This window comes from Xenopus laevis, chromosome 3S (assembly GCF_017654675.1).
Source record: "Xenopus laevis strain J_2021 chromosome 3S, Xenopus_laevis_v10.1, whole genome shotgun sequence".
NCBI lineage: Eukaryota > Metazoa > Chordata > Amphibia > Anura > Pipidae > Xenopus > Xenopus laevis.
In genome coordinates, this window is record NC_054376.1 from 16,109,799 (window position 1) to 16,123,351 (window position 13,553).

Below are 13,553 nucleotides of genomic sequence, written 5' to 3' on the forward strand. Positions count from 1 at the left end.
CACTATGCACAGAGACCAGCATATGATCAGGTCTTTGGTTTTATAGAGATTTATGGAGCTTTAGCTTCCCTTTAATCAGGTAATTTTCCCTGTAATAATAAAGAACATTCTAGGGGGTGGCATTCTAGGATGACCATGCACTTAAAGATCTGCTCATTTGGCAAGGTCAACAAATGAGTGCATTTGGTGACCTATGTGGTTGGCCAAATCTGGCTGATCTGGTTATTTGGCCCCTGACCAAAGATTGGATCATAATGGAGGCCAAGCTGGCCTGCCTAGATAGAACTGCAATCAATGTGTTGACGTGGCCCTTGCACATTAAGATTTTGAAATCTAGCAATAGATATCTGGCTTATTTTCACACAAATATCTGTCAGGGAGGGCTCATACACAGGCAGATAAACTGGTGGCTTGGTCTGAATGAGTTGAATTGAAAGCTTTAACCTGGCTATGTATGGTAATTTTTTATACCGGACATTTTTGTCATACATTTCCAGTCTTATAAACATCTCAACTAACTACCAATAAAAGCTGTGTAGCCACAGTATAGGTGACCATACATTATAATATCTGCTCATTTGGCTAGGTCGCCAAAAGATTGGATCTTTCCCCCAATATGCCTACCAAAAGTAGGCAACATAGAGATTACAGCAACCGGAATAGGGTTTGTCGGGGTGAGGACCACATCAGCGAGCCAATGTGAAAATCAAACCTGCCCAATTGACATCTAGCCAATTTTTGGCCAGAGATCGGTCAGTTAGCCCCATTGAAAGGCCCCAAACATCGAATCTGCACCTTAAATCCAGTGTCGGACTGGCCGACAGGGATACCAGGAAAACTCCCGGTGGGCCCAGGTGTCAGTGGGCCCTCCTGCTTCAAAATATTTGGCCTATTTCATGGCCATTCCCTATTTCTATGAGAATAAAGAGACTAAGGGGCCGATTCACTTTCAACTTTGAGTGAAGTATTCGAAGGTAAAAAACTTTGAATTTCAAAGTTTTTTTTGGGCTACTTCGACAATCGAATGGGCAACTTCGACTACGACTACGACTTCGAATCTAAAAATCGTTCGACTATTCGACCATTCGATAGTCGAAGTACTCTCTCTTTAAAAAAAACTTCGACCCCCTAGTTCGCCATCTAAAAGCTACCGAAGTCAAAGTTAGCCTATGGGGAAGGTCCCCATAGGCTTGGCTAACTTTTTTTGATCGAAGGATATTCCTTTGATCGTTGGATTTAAATCCTTCGAATCGTTCGATTCGAAAGATTTAATCGTTCGATCAAAGGAATAATCCTTTGATCGTACGATCGCACTATTTGCGCTAAATCCTTCGACTTCGATATTCGAAGTCGAAGGATTTCAATTCCCAGTCGAATATCGAGGGTTAATTAACCCTCGATATTCGACCCTTAGTGAATCAGCCCCTAAATATATTGAATAAGAGATTATAGTATGTATAGTAAAGAGACTAGCAGAATAGAGGTTGCGTGAGGAGAGGAATTATAATAGTACTGAGAGTGGGCCCCTTGTCTAAGGTCTTTTGGTGGGCCCCTGGTCTAAGATTTTTGGGTGGGCCCCTGGTGTCCCAGTCCGACACTGCTTAAATCTGCCAGTGTATGGCCATTTTAAGGAAATTTATCCCAACTCAGTGCAGTTGGTTGGTCTATTCTCAAATAACCAAAGGCTTTCTGATGTGCTTTTGGTTTACTTTTCACACCATAATACTTAAAACTGAGCAACACAGCTAAATTGCCTACAGTGGCTGACATTTTTACTGTAGAATTAATGGAGAAGTGATCCTATTTTGCAGTCCAGTCCATGAAATGTGTATAATAGAACCCTTAATTGTGCTTAATTCCATTTGCCATTTTTTACCTCTTATCTTATGCCCCAAAAGGTTTAAGACCAATATTTCTTGGACTATTTTATGGCCAATTATTTGGTTACAACCAGTTACAAGATAAACTGTTCTGCTTGTCAGAATATATTTGCCAGATGACAAGCCCTCCAGTTTGCCCAATGAAAAGGTGCATTGAACCAGGGGCATAACTATAGAAGAAGCAGACTGAGGTTTCTTGATTCCTAACTAGCTATAGTATAACCTTACTAAGGCTGCTGTAACATACACACAGTAGACAGTAATCTACTCACATGTTGCATACAAAGTACATTGTATTCTATTTTGTGCTGCATTGAGACAACTTACATCTGTCGTAAGTATTAGTCCTAGCAAGAATAAAACGATACAGATAACTGCAGAGAAGACAGCTTTCTTTGGCCTCAGGTAGTAAGGGAATTCATCAGTGATGGCAGTCACAATAGTCTCCATGAATGCAAACTGCAGATAAAATAATCATTTAGACATAAATATGCTCAGATAACTTTTTGGTTTATAACTTAGCCATATCCATTACAGACAATGCTTACTTGACTGTCCAGTCCAAGGGTTAAAAGCATAAAGAAGAAGAGGAAAGACCAAAATGGAGATAGAGGAAGCATTGTCATAGCTTGAGGATACACAACGAAGGCTAACCCTGGACCTGTAAAAAACATAAAACATGATGCAACAGCCGATATGAAACCCAAGATGCTTTAACTCTGATTTGCATCTGCTGTATAAAACACAGTTTCCAAAGTCCCCTGTATAGACTGCAAAGCAATGTTCCCTCTAATTACTTCTTGGTCATATGCGTAATTTGTTTTGTGCGCCCATATAAAAATTATGTTTTCTTTATAGTAGACTTAAGGTATGAAGATCCAAATTATGATAAGATCCGTTATCCAGAAAATCCCAGGTCCCGGGCTTTCTGGATAACAGGTCCCATACCTGTACTAAGATTTGGCCAAATCCCAAACCAAACCTGGACTGCATACTAATCTTTATTATGTTTACAAACCATAACAAAATATATTGTTACGGTATGTATGATCATTTGTATAATTAAAGCATATTTTGTATGTGTGTCTATGTGGAGTCTAGGAGGTGGAAGCATATATGTGCATTTGCCCATGATGGGGAGAAAGAGAGAGCATGGAAGGGAAGGACTTTTTTATATATCCTTGAACATACATACACAGTCATTTTCATATAACAGGGGTCACAACCTTTTTCATCCGTGAGTAACATTCAGATGTAAAAAGAGTTGGGGAGCAACACAAGCATGAAACAAGTTCCTGGGGTGCCAAATAAGGGTTGTGATTGGCTATTTGGTAGCCTCTATGTGGACTGAGCCTATAGGAGGCTCTGCTTGGCATTACACCTGGTTTTTATGCAACTAAAACTTGCCTCCAAGCCAAGAATTCATAAATAAGAACCTGCTTTGAGGCCACTGGGAGCAACATCTAAGGGATTGGAGAGCAACATGTTGCTCATGAGCTACTGGTTGGGGATCACTGCTATATAAGGTAAGGAGCATGTATTAGAAGATGATTTAGAAACAAATCACATTCCAGAATAACTGAACAATGAACAGATATGAGTGGGGCAATTACCTCTTTCAATTTCCTATAAATTAATTCAGCATACAACAAAAGTAACTTTTTACATGATCATTTTCTTTTTAGAGGGGTTGTTGTAATCCCGTGGGTTTGCTATCCCTTTTAGAAAATAACTTTTTCTTTTCCAAAGAGAATTTTGCATTCTATGGTGCTGATCATACAGTGCCATGTGGAACCCTAAATAATTAGAGCGCAGGCAGGAGAATTAGGAGAAAGGAAATGCGGAGGCTGCCAAGCATTCCGGCACCATTCCCAGCAGTAAGAGACCTAGGAAGAAAGAAACCATCTGGCCTGTTATATTTGTGTGTAAAAACACGTATCCCATGTGGACTGCAGACAGTTACATGAAGCAAATGGCAAAAAATTGTGTTGCCTTCAGACTCTTAGGGGATGCTGGGGTTTGCAGTTTGGCACAGGCAGTGGCATAACTAGATATTACTGGGCCCTACAGTAAATAATTTTTCAGGCCCCAAAATGTTTAGAGGTTGACTTGTTTTACCAATATTTATTGAAACTGTATACGAAGTAGGGCCCCATGGGTTCCCTATACCTCCTGGGCCCCCTGCAGCCGCAGGGTCGGCTTTCCCTATAGTTACGCTCCTGGGCACAACCTGAAGATGACTTCTGACTTGGGCCTGCAGAATGCTAAAATAAAAATTTCTTGTAGTATTTATAAGAATTAGTACTGTGTTTGTATGATTTAGATGTTGACTTTATTTGTTTAGAGCCAGTAGAGTTGCTGTTTCTTATGCTGTCCGTGGAGAATACAGATAACAACATTGCACTGATACATGTATACAAAATAGTGAACTGCAGTTTTTTCTTGTTCTAGGTTGGTCGGTGGGCCCATTCATTGGTCAAAGTGGCCTAATTTATTTTCCATTTGACAGCCAGAGTTTGCTCATTAAAAATGCCCATTAGAGCCTCATATAAATATTGGAAGGTAATTCTCTGCCATTGAAAGTTGGTTTAGACATGTCAACTCACAAAAGCATTTCAGGAGTCATTCTATTCGTTCCTTAATCTGGTCAGTTGCAGTCTCCTGCTCCCTGTAATTTGTACCTTAATTATTAAAATAATTAAAGCATACCCTGATATATCCCAGAACACCTCAGAAACAGTTTGGACCAGGTTCATATCAATGAGAAATTATTATTATTCTGTGGTCTATTTCTTCAAAATTTTTCAATGGGCTCTACATCAATCATTTTAGAATATATTTTAATGTTGAATACTATCTCCGAATGTTTTTTTAACAATTTTTGAGAATCACTAAGGATTTTCTCTCTGTTTTTATGTTCACACTGGACTTTGGACTTTGAAACTTCATGGACTTTGACTACACTTAAAATGGTTTAAATACGATCAGCTGGGTTGTGATGTCACTAATGAGGAAGTGGAGGAGACTTTATTCACACCACCTCCTCACACTTTAAAAGGTGGATTACATGAATGTTGCACCAGGCTTGATAAAGGGCCTGAGTGGTCCGAAACGTTGCCTTTTTTCTGTATGTGTTTGGGGAGAATACATTTTACACTTTTTCAGCATTCAGTGTGCCACTGGAATTTTTCTATATCCCAGGACACCTCAGAAACAGGTTGGACCAGGTTCATATCAATGAGAAATTATTATTATTCTGTGGTTTTATCATGTGAAAAGTTATGGATTAGAGTTTTTTCAAAAGGAGAACTAAAGCTTAACTAAAGAAGTAGGCTAGAAATGTTGAATATTATCTTTTGGGATTTTGTACCAGCCCAAGGCAACCACAGCCCTTTATCTGTAGCGATGTAGATGCCCCAGTAGCTCCCCATCTTCTTCTCTGCTGATTCACTGCACATGCTCTGTGCCGCTGTCAATTACTGAGTTTAGGGGCTTACTCACAGTATACAGTACTCGTAGATTATAAATGTCACAATATAAAGGTGATTAGTTATTAATACAGATAATTAGATAATTACTACATGGCAGCACATAATCCAGTGCAGTTAGCATCAAAACTTAATAATCAGCCTTGTAGCATCAGTTTATATGACTGGCCAACCTCATATTCTACTTTATAGTTTGTGACAACCCCTAAGCTTAGCTTCTTTACAGCTGCTCAGGGCCCACTGAGAAGATGGTGACCCCCTGTGACAAGTTTGAATTCCTGGATCATTGCTGCTATTGAGAAGCTGAAACTTTAGGCTGGTGCAATAAGTTCCAGTATATAAATTATGGCAGTTTTAGCTATATTAATTTTTAGGGTTTAGTTCTCCTCTAAAGTAACTTTTCTTCTAATTTAGTTTCAGTTTTTTCCTAATTTCGTTTTTCTCCAAATTTAGTACCAGTTTTTACCCATAGATGGGAAAATCTGGCACTGAATTAGAAGGTGAGCTCATCAAATTGAATCTGGTCCTGTATTGGATACCCAAAGTCAGTTATTCTACATAAACCACACAAAAGACCCTTTAAAAGAGTGACACGTATTAGTGATATATCTTCTCTTCTTCTTGATGTAAAACTCACAGTAATTTTGAGTCAAAGTGTTAAATAGTGTTTCAGGAAAGATTTATGTTCAGGGGGAAAAACTGTTTTAAGCGCATGTTACCCTTGACACCCCTGCCAGAGATGCAGCTAAATGAACATACTGCTCTCTCCTAAATGTCATGGTGTGTTGTCTGTAACCTATTTTCCGGTATGGAATATGTTGAGCTCTGTATTGATTGCTTACTCACATAGGTAGCCTGGAAAAGCTGCATGTATTTCCCTGTGCTCAGCATGAAGATCATGAATTCGCAGCCAAGAATTGGAAGGCCAATAACATTAATTGCATAACAACTTAGCACTGCAGGAGGGCACAGACAGATGCTGCCAGCAGAAAACGTCCTCAACAGCTTTGTTTTAAATGAGATCTGACTTCATTATCCGTACATAACAATGCTGTGGAGTGCTTTGTACACAAACTGAAAATACAACCCCATCAAACTGTTATTTCCAGCACTAGAGGTAAATGCTCTTGGGTACTTATATGGTAAATAAAATGTTTGCAAAGGAAAAAAAAATCCTCCACCACTACCAGGGGCGGTTTTGCAAATTCATTCGCAGATGGCGAATCGCGGGATTTCGCCGCAAATTGCCATCTGCCGAATCAATTCACCCCTCACTATTAGTTATCCAAAAATGTGATCTATAAAGGCTGGAGTGTCTGGATTCAAACAGAACACAACTTCCTGAGTTAATCAGCGACTTTAAGGAGGGCCACATGGGACATAACTGTTCATTGAGTTTGCAATTGATCCTTAGCATGCAGCTCAGATTTAAAAGCAACCATTATGGCCCATGTGCCCCCCCCCCTCAAGTCACTGATTGGTTCCTGCCTGATAACCAATCAGTGGAAACCAAAAGAGCTATAGCAGGAAATAGTGTTCTGGCTATTATATTAGACATCCGGTCACTCCAGCCTTCATACATTACATTTTTGGCTGACTAAATATATTAGAAACATTTATTATTTTGTGCAGCTTATCTCTTTACCTAGATTTTATTTTTATGCTGAACAATTCCTTTAAGAAGGGGGATTGATCATTGCACTTTCCCTGGTCCCCTGTCTCATAAGTAACTCTGTATCTATGCAAGTGCATGTATTTACAAAAACAGGGGTTTTTAGTTACAAAGTTATGATCATAAAATTTGTGAGCCACCATACCACGTCAAGGTTAACCCCATATGGTGGTCCCTAACTATTTAACTCCGGTCATTGTATTCAAAGGCTGGCACCTCCCTCCATGGTAGCATTTCTTATATAAGTGTCTCCTGACCTGGGTATTGGTTTCAGTCAAAGTGCTTAGTCCTCTCCTGCCATTAGCTTTTAAAAGAGAGATTGCCTAGACCACAGAATTGGTTCTGCAGGCCTAATCCTCCCCTGCTTGCGGCTTTTAAAAGAGAGAGACACTGCCCCAACCAACACCTATTTTTAAAAGCATGGGCCCACCATTTAAAGGGATAGTTTCTTTTTCTCTATGTTTGTAGTTTATTTGGCCAGATCAGTAGCACTTCCATTGTATTTAAATATCTTTTTACTTAGCCTTGAAGTGCTTCCACAACCCTCCTTTTTTGCATTTTGTATTGTAGCAGTTATGCTGCAGGCCAAGCTTTCATATGGTTGTGTCACCTCCACATCTTTCCCTTTAAATGGTGGTCCCATGCCTTTAAAAATAGGGATTGGTTTGAGCAGTCTCTCTCTCTCTCTCTCTCTCTCTCTCTCTCTCTCTCTCTCTCTCTCTCTCTTAAAAGCTGCAATCGGCGGAGGATTAAGCCTGCGAAATAATGCTGTGGTCTAGGGAATCTCTCTCTTTTAATGGTGGGGGGCTAAGCCCTTTGACTGAAACCAATGCCACCATGCAGGGAGGTACCAGCCTTTGAATACTAATACTAATACTAATAATCAATTTTATGATCGTAACTAAAATAACAAATAAAAAAACAAATAAATATTGTAGAAGTGATACCTGTATCGGCTAACCATAAAAATATATTGCAAGCTTTCAGAGCACAGAGGTCCCTTCATCAGGCAAAATACAATGATCGTAACCAAAAACCTCTGTTTTTGTAACCACATGCATTTACATTGCATTTTTATACTGAATTACTTATGAGACAGGGGACCAGGGGATGTGCATTGATCAATCCCCCTTCTTTTTCTCACTGCCAAATACTTCCCAACTAAATTAGGAAGGGTGTACCTGTCTTGTCTATGCACAAATAGAAGTGACTTAATCCATGTGCATTATGTCACTTCCCTTGCAGAGAGTTGTGGGCCTTTCCCTTCCCCATTTAATAATAAGGTTTAAACCACTGACAATGCATAATTAATTTATCCTGGAAAGCTGCACAGAATTACAATAAATCTTATTGTTTATACCCCCTTTGAGAGTCGCTTTGTGTTCCTGCTAGTTTTCTTTAAAGTAATATAAGAAATTGCTACCTTGGCATGAGTTTTAATTACAAAATGCATGATCTCTTGGGTTTAGTATAAGTGCCCTTTACAAATTCATCAGACATGTGCTATAATGTTTTTGTATGTTTACACCCTGCCCTGCACTTTGAAACAAAAGACACAGGATTTCACTGTATTCCCACCCTGAATACAGCATTGCCAGCATACTGCAGTACTGTATTCATGAAGGACATGCTTTGGGAGGCAGCTAGGTGGCAACTCGGAGAGTGCTAGTGAGCACAGTGAATGAGTATTAAAGGACTCGATTTTACTTCCCTTAGGTGCTCTAGAACTTGGCATTGTTATGTGACCCTGATTCTTAAAGAAGAAAAGAAGGGCTGAAACAGAAAAAATGTATAAAAAAATAAGAAAGGGCCAAAACAGAATTTTAAAAATTGACTTGTGTCCAAGAGGTCAAAGCTGTTCCACGAAGTCCACAAGCTTTTTTTATTTTGGTTTTTATTCCTTTTTTCTAATTGTCTTTTTTTTAATCTGATTAAAGTTTTGGTGGACCATTCTTGTATCCAAAATTTATTGAAAGGTTCATAACATAAGGTGTTAATCATTTATCACAGGGCATTTATTACACATCTCATTGCCTTAGTCTGAGAGTACCAAAACATAAACAGTTTAATAACTGCACTTTTGTGAATCATTTCCTGATTCTTCATCTGTTGCTGGTTTGTCTTCTGATTTTATAGTTTGTATTATTGTTTTAAGAGTAAAACCACATCTTTCGTTTCCATTCTTCTGGCAATCTCCCTTAGACCCTGAGTTGCCAGATCATCAAAACAGAAATGTCTGAGTTGGTCATTCTGACCTCATTTTCAATGTTCCTGCCAACAGACAAATTGTAAAGTAATCATTTGGTTTAATGTGGAATTCAGCCATGAAGTTCATGGTCTAATCAGCCAGTGTAGCCGTTTGATCTCCTTTTGACTAACTGTGTTCCAGGAAAGAGATTACTATAGAAATTTGGCTAACTGGGACCTGCCAGGATTTTCATGGTTTTCTATTACTTCATCATCTTGTTGAACACCCCAAGACATCATTATTTTGTATTGCACCTAACAATTTAGCTGTGTCCTTTACATAAAAAATGCTTTGGGGGCTCCTAAATGGTCATCCAAACCCTCATGTGTCAGGGAGCCGGGAGGTTCCTCCAGGGAGGTAGTCAGGATCGAGGAGGAAGCCCTCTTGAGGGAGCAAGGTCGCGGTGTCCAAAGGGTTAATCAGAAGAGTAGTCGGGATCCAGGCAAGAGTTCACAGGCAGGCAGAAATCAGCAAAGTCCAAAGTCCAGGCAAAGGGTCAGGATATCAATCAGGAACAAGATTTTAGCAAATAAGGTCACAGGAAACCCAGGATACACTTAGGGAAAGTATTCCTATACTTGGGCGCCATTCTGGCGTCTAGATGGCGTTTTTATTTTGAATTTGGCACCATTGTGACGTCCTTGCGCCGACGTCGGCAGGAGCGACGCCGGTAGGGGAGGACGCGCCGCCCGGAGCTCCAGGACCTGCTCCGGGCGGCGATCGTGACAGTACCCCCCCCCTCACGGGGGGCCTCTGGACCACCAGGACTTGGCTTCTGGGGAAATTTAGAGTGGAAATCCCTCACAAGACGAGGAGCATGCACATCAGAGTGTCCTTCCCAGGAGCATTCTTCAGGGCCAAAGCTCTTCCACTTGATGAGGTACTGAAGAGAGCCCCTGGAGATTCTGGAGTCAAGGATCTTCTCCACCTCATATTCTTGTTGACCATCCACAGAAATAGTAGGAGGGGGAGACTGATTCACAGAAAAGCGGTTGGAGGTAGCGGGTTTCAGCAAAGAGACATGAAACACGTTGGGAATTCGCATCTCAGGGGGAAGCTGAAGTCTGAAAGCCACAGGATTGATCACCTCCGAGATGGAGAATGGACCCACAAACTTCGGACCCAACTTAGGAGATGGCACCTTCAACCGAATGTTCCTGGAAGACAACCAGACTTTATCACCAACCTTGTAGGGAGGAGAGGGTCTACGTCTACGATCTGCAAATGTCTTGTGAACCAGAGCGCTCTTCTCTAAGTTCGACTTGGTTGCAGCCCAAATAGCAGACATGTGGGCTGCATGGTCATCAGCAGCCGGGACGTCAGACAACACAAAGTCTTGGGGGAAGGCTTGAGGATGCTGACCATACACCGACATGAATGGAGACCTTCCAGTGGAAGTGTGGCATGCATTATTATGAGCAAATTCCGCCCATGGGAGGAGATCAGACCAGTCATCTTGACAAAGGGAGACGTGATTCCTCAAGAACTGTTCCAAAGCTTGGTTTACTCGTTCAGCTGCTCCATTAGTCTGGGGATGTGTAATGGAATCTACTCCAAGTCTTCAAGATGGCGTCCACGATGGCGACCGCCTGCCTCACCACATGGCTCCTGCCGGGCACAGGTCTATGACCTCATCTCCTTCCCAGTCCAGGATTGGTCATCGGCGACGGAATGGACGCCGGCGTCAAAATCGGGCGCCGGCGTCAAGACGTCAGCGTGGGGACGCTGGCGTCTGCGTCTGACGCAAGCGCGTCAAAATTTGGCGCCAACCCAGGGACTACTTAAACTCACTTCCCCTTCCAGTCCTTGCCCAACTATAGGTTCCTGCTACAGTGTTCCTGGGTGTTATTATCTATTTTGATTCTTGTGTACCGATTCCTGCCTGTTCTTCGATTTTGCTTGTCTTCTGCCTGGTCTGACCTTTTGCCTGTATTTTGACGATTCTTTGGATAAACCCTTTTTGTACCTCGAACCTGGTCTGGTCTCCTCTTTGGTCTACACTATTACTGTGCCTTCGGGCCCGTTACAGTATAGTTGGGCCATGGACCCTTCGGAGGAGACTCCAGCTCCACCTGATGTCGGTGGTGCTATCCGCGGTTTGGCTTCCCGCATGCAGTCATACGAAGCCCAGCAGACACACTTCGGTCAGGCTCTTGAAGCTATCCTGGACAAGTTGTCGGCGTTGTCACCTGTGGCCCCGGTCCCTGTGGCCATTCCTGCAAGCCCACTTCAGCCTTCGGAACCTCGCATTCCTGCGCCTCCCCTCTACAGCGGCGATCCTGTTGCATGCAGAGGTTTCATCAACCAGTGCGAGATCCAGTTCGCCCTGCTGCCAGGTCAGTTTGTATCTGAACAAGCTAAAGTGGGGTACATGATTACTCGCCTACAGGGGAAGGCTTTGGAGTGGGCATCACCTTTGTGGGAGAAGAGGGATCCTTTGATTGACGATGCCAGTGCCTTCATCCGTGAACTTCGGGTTGTCTTTGATGCCCCTGGCCGAGCTACGGCATCCTCTGCTCGCCTGTTCCAGATCCAGCAAGGCACTCGCTCTGTTCCGGAGTACGCCATTGAGTTCCGCACCCTAGTGGCGGAGACCACCTGGAACTATGATGGGTACCATGCCGCCTTTTACAACGGCCTAGCCATGCGGATCAAAAACGATTTGGTCTCCCGGGAAATTCCTTCTCGGTGGGAGGATCTGGTGGCGTTGGCCATAAAGGTTGACACCCGACAGAGGGAATTTCAACTCGAGCTCGACAGAGAGCGTTCGAAGAAGTATCCCGGATTCCAATCCACCCTGGCTCCTCGCTTTCAGAGACCCCTACTCTTCAATCCGGCTTCTGCTTTCCCCTCTCCTACTCCTGCGGCTTCTGCTTCCTCTGCTCCATCTACTGAGGAACCCATGCAGATCGGACGGGCTCGTCTTTCCGAACAGGAGAAGCTACGGAGAAGGGCTGCCGGCCTATGCCTGTATTGTGGGGGCAAATCACACTTCGCCCATGAGTGTCCTGTGAAGCCGGGAAACGCCAGCACCTAGGTAGGTTTGGGGAGACCTATCTGGGTGGTGTTTGTCATTCTCCCCAACCCTCTATTCAACGCTTCCTTCTTCCGGCACAGATCCAATTCGGTTCCCAGAAGATCCCAGTGCAAGCTTTCCTGGACTCTGGTGCTGCTGGAAATTTCTTGGACAGAGTTTTTGCTGCTCGCTATGCGGTTCCTCTACAACCTTTGGCTTCTCCTCTGCGAGTCTTGGCTATTGATGACCGCCCTCTGTCTTCGGCCATTATTTCTCAAACCACCGTCGAACTTTCTCTTAGAGTGGGCACCATGCATCTGGAGAGATTGGCCTTTCTAATCATCGATTGCCCTTCAACTCTACTTGTTTTGGGGCTCCCCTGGTTGTGTACCCATAATCCAGTCATTGACTGGACCTCCGCTCAAGTCTCCCGCTGGAGCCCCTATTGCCAACAGAACTGTTTGCCTGCTGTGCCCCTTATCAAGGTTTCTTCTATTTCTCCCAAGTTGACCCTTCCGTCCATCTATCAAGATTTTGCTGACGTCTTCAATAAGGGCTCTGCAGAGATTCTTCCTCCTCATCGACCCTATGACTGTCCAGTCGAACTTCTTCCTGGTTCCATGCCTCCCCGGGGTCGCACCTATCCTCTTTCCCCCTCTGAGACGGCTGCCATGAAGACCTACATTCAGGAAAATCTCCAAAGAGGCTTCATCCGCCCTTCTTCCTCCCCTGCTGGTGCTGGATTTTTCTTTGTCGAAAAGAAGGATGGAGGTCTGCGACCATGCATCGACTATAGGGGGTTAAACAAAATCACCATTAAAAACCGTTACCCTCTCCCCCTAATCTCCGAACTCTTCGATCAGTTAAGAGGGGCCAAGATCTTCACCAAGCTGGATCTTCGGGGTGCCTATAACCTCATTAGAGTTCGTGAAGGGGACGAATGGAAGACCGCCTTCAATACCCGAGATGGGCATTATGAATATCTAGTCATGCCATTTGGACTATGTAACGCCCCCGCGGTCTTCCAAGAGTTCGTGAATGATATATTCAGAGACCTGTTGGGGCAAAGTGTTGTTGTCTATCTGGATGACATTCTTGTCTTTTCCAAAAATCTCCACGAGCATCGCTCCCAAGTGAAGGAAGTTCTTCTTCGTCTAAGAAAGAATAATCTCTTCGCTAAATTGGAAAAGTGTTTGTTTGAAGTGTCCTCCATCCCTTTTCTTGGGTACATCATCTCCCAGCAGGGTTT

At 43.0% G+C, this 13,553-nt stretch overlaps 1 protein-coding gene across 1 annotated transcript in view; it reads right to left on the reverse strand.

Moving 5' to 3' along the window:
- Window positions 1–13,553, reverse strand: part of slc6a7.S (solute carrier family 6 member 7 S homeolog) — a 53,807-nt gene that overhangs the window by 15,478 nt on the left and 24,776 nt on the right. The window contains exons 9-10 of the mRNA XM_041588035.1: window positions 2,429–2,541; window positions 2,208–2,339 (exon numbers count right to left, since the gene is read on the reverse strand). Coding sequence (XP_041443969.1) covers window positions 2,208–2,339; window positions 2,429–2,541 — 245 coding nt within the window. The remainder of the gene's footprint in view (window positions 1–2,207; window positions 2,340–2,428; window positions 2,542–13,553) is intronic.